Below are 8,053 nucleotides of genomic sequence, written 5' to 3'. Positions count from 1 at the left end.
TGGTACCAGTTTTTCTCCGCGAGGCCGTTTTACATGCGGCCATATCGCACCTATTTACAGTTACAACTATGGCGTTTCTGTTTCATTTTCATACCCAAACTGTTTCCGAGTTGTGGGCCTCAGCACGTCAATTGTGTATGTAATTCGAAAGAATAAGGTATATTTCAACACATTCCACCGGTATTGCAGTATGTGTAAAAATCCATCAACTGGGCTGTGCGCCTACATGACATCAGTGTGCATTACCTGATGCGCATTTATGCCAGATTAGGGCCGCACAACTTCCCCTAACGTTGAAGTTCGTGTGGTTTTAAAATTGTTGAGGCCTATTTTTGTCCGAAGTTTTCTTTGAAATTGAATGTTCCTTAATAGCTCTCCAAACTGGAATTGGCAGAGACTTTGCTTCACGTTTTGAGGGAGCAGAATTCAGGTGCAGTGTGATATGTGTTGGCACCAAAACTGTTGCTATGATTTTGCCATAATGTGAGACTTGCTGAGTGTGACATGTACATTTGTACAGTTTTGTGTATGGCTAGGTATTTTTAGGATGGCTTCATCATTTTGCAGTTAGTTAATTAGCCTCATGCTATCTGCTTTCTTTGTCCAGGGTTCAGGCATTAACTAACTAGGAATGTGCAAGGAATTCTATATAACTTATTTATTATTAGCAATTACCAGGAATATTATGACAACCTACCAGTTCCTCAAACTATACCTTGCATTATTTCTGAAGTTTTGCACCTTTTCAGATATTAATTACAAGAAGGCCTCAAATATTTCAGATTGAGCATCCTTCAGTGTTACAATGAGTGATGAAGAACCAGATTATATGTCTGAAGATTTCCTGAAAACCTGGTAGGAAGATACCATCTTTTTATACACCTTAGCTCTCTGTATTCAGTTGTGCATATCATACCACAATAATAATACATTATCTGTTACATTCAGTGCATTTTTGTTGTTCAAAATGTAATCTGGAGTAACAAAAAACAGTGGTTTAGTGATATTTTAAAAAGTGGAAGTGTGACCTCTGATCCAACCCTTTTGTTTGCTGTGCATCATACTCGTGTTGTATTAATGCTGTTAATATCAGCCTTGTCATCATTCATGGAAACCTAATTTCAGAACTTAAGCTTTGTTGATCTTGGGTAGATGTCTTTTTTTAGTCATTTAGCACATTTTTGACAGCCTTAAAGTACATTTTACTGGTCTGCTTGTCTCTCTTGCCTGTTTTGATTCTTTCACTGGCCTGATCTGTCCTGACATTCCCAGTCTTATCCCAGTGATGCACAGTGTCACTGTGCATGAACCATCATTGCACCCTTCCCAGGCTGGCTGTCGCTGCCAGTGGGCTACCATTGCACAACATCAGTCCAAGTGTCGTTCTCACAGCACGTCAGTGGACGTGCGGCCGGGCCTCCAGTTTCGACGGGAGACCGAGCGGCGCCACCGGCTGGAGCGGCAGCGCGAGGAGCAGGCTGAGCGGCACCGTGTGCAGAACCGGCCCCGCCACCAGCTGGAGGCTGAGCACCGCGACCGCGCCCTGGATCAGGTCAGAGCTGGGCACCGCCCCCCCCCTCTCAGCACTGTGTTCAGCTGCTGCATCACTGCTGGATGCAAGCCCTTTACTGAACCAAAGTCAGAAGAGGTAGCTTTAAGATAGCTAAGAAGGATTTCTATGTTCTGGATACATTTAACAGAAGCTGTGTCAGAAAAAGAGTGGAGGAGCCTTTAAAACCAGCTTATTGTGGTTTAAGGAGATGAGGACTTTCTTCTAAATCTGAGGTGAAGGACTCAGTACAAACTGACCATTTCAACTGCCTGCTTCTTTGTTGTTTCCTCAGGTTGTAAAAGTCAATAGTAAAGCGAATATACCGTGCACCTACCAGCTCAGGGAGACAGTGATGCCTGAAGGGAAATTTTTCAGAGCCTGACATATGTTGTCACTGTGTAGATGTCACATCTACCCCTATTAATTCCACCAGGAGGAACATACATATACCTGTTGTCTGCCCATTAGTTCACTCTCAGTCTCTGAGGCTATTTGTCTCCAAATGCACGGTGCTCCTTTTTGCGACATCCCTTAATTTCTGGACATTCAGGAGTAAGATGGCTCCAAGACTGAGTGGTATGAATATCAACCTCGATTGGGAACAACAGTTATCTGCTATTGTGAAGCGATCATATAGCATTCCAGCACCCCGCGAATTTCGCCTTCAGCTGCCATTTGAACGGGAAAGGATTGCCATTGAACAGTTTATTTATACCCGCTTGAGATACTGGCTTGATGGGGGGGGGGGGGGGGGGGGGCAGTAACGACGCAAAAGCACGCTTCTAAAGAACAACCAATTTCGGCGCCTGAACTTGGATTAAGCGGCCACAACATATCTGTCCCGTCGTGTAAACACTCGGGAGGCTTGGAGTGCACTAGATTTGTTGCCGAGCATGATCTGCTGGCTCTCCACCACCTCCTGAGGTCGCCAACCGCGCCAGATAATGTGCATGCGCTTGTGATGACGTCATTTGACGTGCCCTTCACTACCACACGACGTTGTGAAAGCCCGCTGCTACGAGCTCTACTCCGTACCGATTTCGTCCGCCGGTAGTTTGTGGGCCGAGCGCCACTTATGCCGTCGAATCGATTACCACGGGATGATAAGTCAGTCAACCGTGCAAATGTTCTGTATTGGTTCAAGTGTTTTTGTTGCAGTGATTACCTGTAATGATTCGAAATGGGAAGCGCTTATATGTGATTATTTTCGCAAATAGCTGTAAACGTCCATGCAGACATACAGCAACTGTATCTTGCGTTTGTTTATCGTTGTTAACCCAATGGTTGCCCCGACGTTTTCAGCCCATCGACTCTAGCAACAAGGGCTTTGCGTTGCTTCAGAAAATGGGATACAAGCCAGGCATGGCCATTGGCAAGCAAGGTAAACAGCGCGTTTGTGAAAAAAGTGGTAATGGATCGTTCACTTCTACTACAAGCTTGTCTCAATTTGATTCCTGTATGTCTTAGTTCTGTAAAAGCAGTTGAGGTTATGGAGGTGTCAGTGATAAATCTCATCACGTGTCATCTGGTGGAATTGCATGAGACGTAAACAGGGGCGCAAATTTCAATATTGGTTGCATGGTAGACTTGAGCTTCCGTACGAGCTTACCTTCCTTCAAACCATTGTCTGGGATGAAGCTATACATAACAGTTATATGGGGCTGTGATATGATTCTGTGAATGTGAGAACCGGTACTTTGCTACTTGACTAACCGCAATGCGATTGGCTACTCAGGCCAGAGTATTGGAGAGCTGCCCGTCACCAGTGCGTGCCGCAGTGTAGCTGGGTGACGGGCCGGTGTGCAGCACGCCTCATGCTCCGCCCCCCCCCCCCCCCCCTCCGCGTGGCCTGCGGGCGGGTAACGGGAGCTCGAGCGTGCCGCCTCCAGGCGACGGCCGGACGGAGCCGATTCGACCCGAGGTCAAGCAGGGCCGTGGCGGCCTGGGTCGCGAGGCCGCCCTCCAGGCCGTGCAGCGGCGCAAGCAGGAGATCCGCGCGCGCGCCGCCGAGCGCCGCGAGCGCGCCACCTCCGCCGCTGAGTTCCGGCGTCGGCTGGCCGACAAGATGGCCGACCGTCACGTGACGGCCGACCTGATGAAGAGCCAGCGCGTCTGCCAGCAGCTGGATACCAAGATAGTACGTGGTCTGGTGTGCGGTCGCTGGCTGCGGACCCACCGGTCCGCCAGTGCTGTTGCCTGCACTCTGAAATCGGGATGCCATGCCCGGTGCGGGTACAGCGCGCGTTGGATCCTGAATAACGAACACCTGAAAAACTGGCTTGCATTAATGCATAATTAATGCGGAAGTTAAAATCGATTAATTAATTAATGCAGAAACAAAACGAAGTGGAGAAAAAAAACAAAAAAGAAATATATCTGGTGACGCAATTTTGGCGTTTTCTTATGTAGCATGGACACAAAATGTAGAAGGTCGTTGCTTGCCTTAAAATTTGAAAAGTATGTTTTGCAGAGCTAACTGAGGGTGCTTGTTTGCCGCCGTTGGCCGGTTCTCTGTGCCGTGTTCCGTGTGGGCGGCAGCCGGGTGTGTGGGGCGGCGACTGTTAACCCGTGGCGACATCGGCAGGGCGTGGACGCACCGGCCGATGCCTGGTTCTGGCCACCGCCTCTCGCCGACGAAAACGCCGAGGAGGAGGCGGACGGGGAGGAGGAGGAGCCGCTCCCCTTCTCGCCGTCCGAGCAGCTGGAGATGTTGACAGACTACCTGCGCCGCTCACACCTCTACTGCATCTGGTGCGGCTGCGCCTACGACGACGGCGATGATCTCAAGGAGAACTGTCCCGGCAGCACGCGGGACGACCATTAGCGATCGCGGGGCGGACTGGTCCCGTGATCACCACTGGTCATCAGTGAACGGACTCTCCCTGCGTGGCTCGGGATGATCACGAGCGATAATCGATGGACGGGCTGTCCTTGTGCCACCCTGGACGATTTCTGCTGTTGGTCGCTGCGTGGATCGCCCCAGCGGCACGCGAGAATATTACAGTGCTGCTGTGGTGCAGCGATTTCGCGGTTAGGGCCCGAGCTGCAGCAAGATGGTTGTTCTTTGAGAGCGTATCTTGGTGCGTCGTGTAATAAACATGTATTGTCATGGACCATCAAGGTACTTACGTGAGTAAGTGAGTGCATGTGTACTTACGTGAGTAAGTGAGAGCGAGGGGAGTGCATATGTGTGCTGGAGCGATCGCAAAACAAACAACACGAAAGTCGCGACGTTCCATAAGTGGTATAGAATGTGTTGGGTAGAACATTCTCACGCTCCTTTCTGCAGAAAACCGGTTCCTGTCATTTGGGCATCTCAGCTCATTTGCATTTGGCGTCCTACTATATCTTTAAATCACCCGGAGACGACACCATCTTCCGAGGGTTGCTATTTAGGCCATTAGTGAAGTTACGGTAGTTAATGGCTCGGTCGCTGGAGGCGCCCGATGATGGTTTCAATGGAAAAAGTGGAGGTCGCGCATCACTCCGTATCGCGAGATGTGTGCGTGTGATCACACTCGGAAAAAGTTCCTCGGCCATTCGCGGTCCGAAAATAAGGACTTGACCATCTCTAGAGCAGCCTGCTGCCCACCCCTATTTGATTGAACGTATTACGGCGCAGTTGTGACAAACTGATAGGGGATTTAGCGGAAGCTCGCGCCGTTATCATGATCGCGGGTGCATTTTGGGCGCGTGCACAGCCTCGACTTTGGTGACCGGTGTGGTGCATTTGAAGAAGCTGTGCACGGTAGCGCAAATCAAGTGCGACTCTGCTGAGGTATGTGCTCTGTGCTGTGTGATGGGGTTGACAGCATGCCGAAAACATTTTCTACATAAATTGTGCCAATGCTATGTTTTGCTGGGCTGTCGCGCTTGCTTAGCGAGCACCATCTCCCATTCAGTTTTGCCCGACCTTTTTCCGTTGTCGTGACACGTGATAATGCAATGCTGCTGTGTTAACAGTTATGACCGTGTCGTTTTCCTGTGCAGATGGCGCTGTTCCTGTGGCTGGGTGCCGCATGCGTGCTCCTGCTCGTCCTGTTTCTGTTCACCGACTGTAACCCGGTGCTGTGGGTGCTGGCGCGGCTCGGCCGCTCGCCGGCGGCGCTGGCCGGCCGCGTCGTCTGGCTGACGGGCGCCTCGAGCGGCATCGGCGAGGCTCTGGCCGTCGAGCTGGCCCGCCACGGCGCGCGGCTTGCGCTCTCGGCGCGCCGCCTGCCCGAGCTGGAGCGCGTGCGGCGCCGCTGTCTGGAGGCTGGCGCGCCGGCCGACGCTGTGCTGGTGCTGCCGCTGGACGTGACGGCGCTGGACGAGCACCGGCCGGCGCTGGCGCGCCTGCTGGCCCACTTCGGCCGGCTTGACGTGCTGATCAACAACGCCGGTCGCACCCAGCGCAGCGGCTGGGCCATCACGCATCCGGATGTCGACCGCCAGCTGTTCGACGTGAACGTGTTCGCACCGGTGGAGCTGACGCGCGCCGCGCTGCCCGAGCTGTTGGCGCGCCGCGGCGGCCACGTGGTGGTCATGTCGTCGACGGCCGGCACGTGCCCGGTGCCGTGCTCGGGCTCCTACACGGGCTCCAAGCACGCGCTGCACGGCTACTTCGGGGCACTGCGCTCGGAGCTGTCGGGGGCGGGACTGGTCGTCACCCTGCTGTGTCCGGGCCCCACCTTCTCGGACATGCTGCGCACGGCGTTCGTGGACCGGCCGGGCCAGGTGTTCGGCGGCGAGATGGCGCCCTCCGACCGGCGCATGTCGGCCGAACGATGCGCCCAGCTCTGCGCCGTCGCCATCGGCGCCCAGCTCGCCGAGGCCTGGATCGCCATGCAGCCCGTGCTGCTGTTCCAGTACCTGAACCACTACACGCCGCGGCTGGTCAACCTCGCCTTCCGCTTGTTCGGCGCGCGCATCGCCATGCAGCTGCGCGACAGCAAGTCTGACTTCTCCACCGACTTGAAGGAGGAGTAAGCTGGGCGCCGTGGCCGGCGAAGTCGTAGGCGCAGTCCGCATCCGGGCTGAGGTCCGCGCGCGCTGCGGAAGCGAGCTTTCAGGTCCGACGCAGACCAGGACCGGCCGGCAACGCTGAGGGTCAGGGATGGTGGATGTTTTACGATCAAGGCTTTTGCACTCGAGCTTGTTCACTGGTCCCGTTAGGGTTTCTAGCGGTCATATATCGATGGGGTGGTTTAGACATGAAATGGCGTGAGCGGCGAGCTGGTTGCGTGTCGAGGAAAACGCCTGCATTGTGATTTCTGTGCGACGGCGGGTGAGGAAGGCGGCAGAGAGGGCGCACCAGAGCCACACAAGCTCACGTCGGCATTGTGATTTTCTCGTTTTCTCATGAAAGAATGCCAGTGCTGGTGATGTCGATTCACCAATTTCCTCCACATAACCCACTCATGTACGCGTTATGTTTGTGGTTTTCTCGAGCAAAGTAACTCGACCGATACTACTCAGGACACTTTCATGCACCGCCAGCCATAATGAGGCATTCGACGCTAAGCCTGTTTTGTGTTGCTTATGTGCCGCTATATGACGCGGGAAGTGATAAGAAGCGTGACGACTTTGTAACAGACAGTCACGTCTGTCACATTGTCGGTGCTAACTGATGGACCACAGCGACATTTTACGCCAAATGAATATCGTTCGACTCGTTTCAAACACATAATACTCTCACGCTGGTGCGATCGTACAGTTCGTGTGCCTGCGGATGTGCGCCTGCCAATGCAAATATACCGCCGTTCAACGCCAACTGTATTGATCTATACTTGCTGCACATGCCGAGACAGAAAGGAAGTGCTCGTCAGTACCGTCATCGACGCTCAGCATCTGCTGTACGGGGCGGTGGGGGACGCTGTGGTCGGATGGCACCTCCTCACCCTGTGAAGCTGGCCGGCAGGGGCTGGTGACTCGTGCGCACCGCAGCCGCATCGTTGCCCCGCCCCCTCCCCCCTCTGACGCCCGCACCTTCCTTTGATGCCCCCCCCCCCTGACGGGGGGCGTCTGATGCCCCCTCACCTGATGCTTCCCCCCCCCTCCCAGGCCTGCACCTTTCCCTGACACCCGCGGGCCCTCTGAAGTCCGTCCCTTCCCCCTCTGCGTACTATACTTCGTCCCTTTGCCTACCATGCCACGGCTGTCTCGCCCCCACCTACCGAGTCTCTGCAGCAGGGGGTCGGGCGTCACCGTTCACAGGCTGCCTGTTCGGACGCCCCTAATGAAGTGATCGTACGCCTGTGCGCCTAGTTCGGTGGAGCACCCCCTAATTACCACCCAGCTCGTGGCCCGTCGTGGTGTCGGAAGTTTGTTCGACCACTGACTGTAGCTGTGGTGCATCCATCAGGCGTTTGCCCGGCACTCTCGTGCTGTGCTCTAGCAGTGAGCAGCGAGAGGTCGCCCACCACTTCTCACATGGCTTGTCATGGCATCATCAGCCCCCCTTCCCCCAAGCCTCGTTCCGGCGTCAGGCACTGGGGCGTCGCTCCCTCGCAGCCCGCTCCA

General features: G+C 54.1%; 2 protein-coding genes across 6 annotated transcripts; both read left to right on the top strand.

Moving 5' to 3' along the window:
• Nucleotides 1–48: 48 nt before the first annotated feature.
• Nucleotides 49–4,665, top strand: LOC119111310 (G patch domain-containing protein 11). 5 transcript variants are annotated; one of them, XM_037235148.1, is made up of 6 exons: nucleotides 49–135; nucleotides 783–855; nucleotides 1,393–1,552; nucleotides 2,855–2,933; nucleotides 3,442–3,689; nucleotides 4,137–4,665. In XM_037235148.1, the coding sequence occupies exons 2-6, from the start codon at nucleotides 806–808 to the stop codon at nucleotides 4,374–4,376; spliced, it is 777 nt and encodes a 258-aa protein (XP_037091043.1). In that variant the 5' UTR covers nucleotides 49–135; nucleotides 783–805; the 3' UTR covers nucleotides 4,377–4,665. The 5 variants fall into 5 exon arrangements, with proteins under 5 accessions (XP_037091043.1, XP_037091022.1, XP_037091036.1 ...); XM_037235127.1 differs by having other exon boundaries at nucleotides 103–157; nucleotides 750–855; XM_037235141.1 differs by having other exon boundaries at nucleotides 110–157.
• Nucleotides 4,666–4,973: 308 nt separating this feature from the next.
• On the top strand, nucleotides 4,974–7,297 carry LOC119111299 (dehydrogenase/reductase SDR family member 7). The gene is made up of 2 exons (XM_037235116.1): nucleotides 4,974–5,330; nucleotides 5,543–7,297. Exon 2 carries the CDS (start codon nucleotides 5,543–5,545, stop codon nucleotides 6,518–6,520), a length of 978 nt encoding a protein of 325 aa, XP_037091011.1. The 5' UTR covers nucleotides 4,974–5,330; the 3' UTR covers nucleotides 6,521–7,297.
• Nucleotides 7,298–8,053: the final 756 nt, after the last annotated feature.

This window comes from Pollicipes pollicipes, unplaced genomic scaffold (genome assembly GCF_011947565.3).
Source record: "Pollicipes pollicipes isolate AB1234 unplaced genomic scaffold, Ppol_2.1 Scaffold_2555;HRSCAF=2994_pilon_pilon_pilon, whole genome shotgun sequence".
NCBI lineage: Eukaryota > Metazoa > Arthropoda > Thecostraca > Pollicipedomorpha > Pollicipedidae > Pollicipes > Pollicipes pollicipes.
This window is presented reverse-complemented; position numbering and strand designations above follow the sequence as displayed.

Excerpts from the sequence above, each read along its gene's own strand:
- LOC119111310 (XM_037235148.1), top strand. The coding sequence starts at position 806 with ATGAGTGATGAAGAACCAGATTATATGTCTGAAGATTTCCTGAAAACC. Across the intron at positions 856-1,392 it reads GAAGATTTCCTGAAAACCTG|CACGTCAGTGGACGTGCGGC; the intron begins GTAGGAAGATAC and ends TCGTTCTCACAG. Across the intron at positions 1,553-2,854 it reads GCGACCGCGCCCTGGATCAG|CCCATCGACTCTAGCAACAA; the intron begins GTCAGAGCTGGG and ends CGACGTTTTCAG.
- LOC119111299 (XM_037235116.1), top strand. The coding sequence starts at position 5,543 with ATGGCGCTGTTCCTGTGGCTGGGTGCCGCATGCGTGCTCCTGCTCGTC.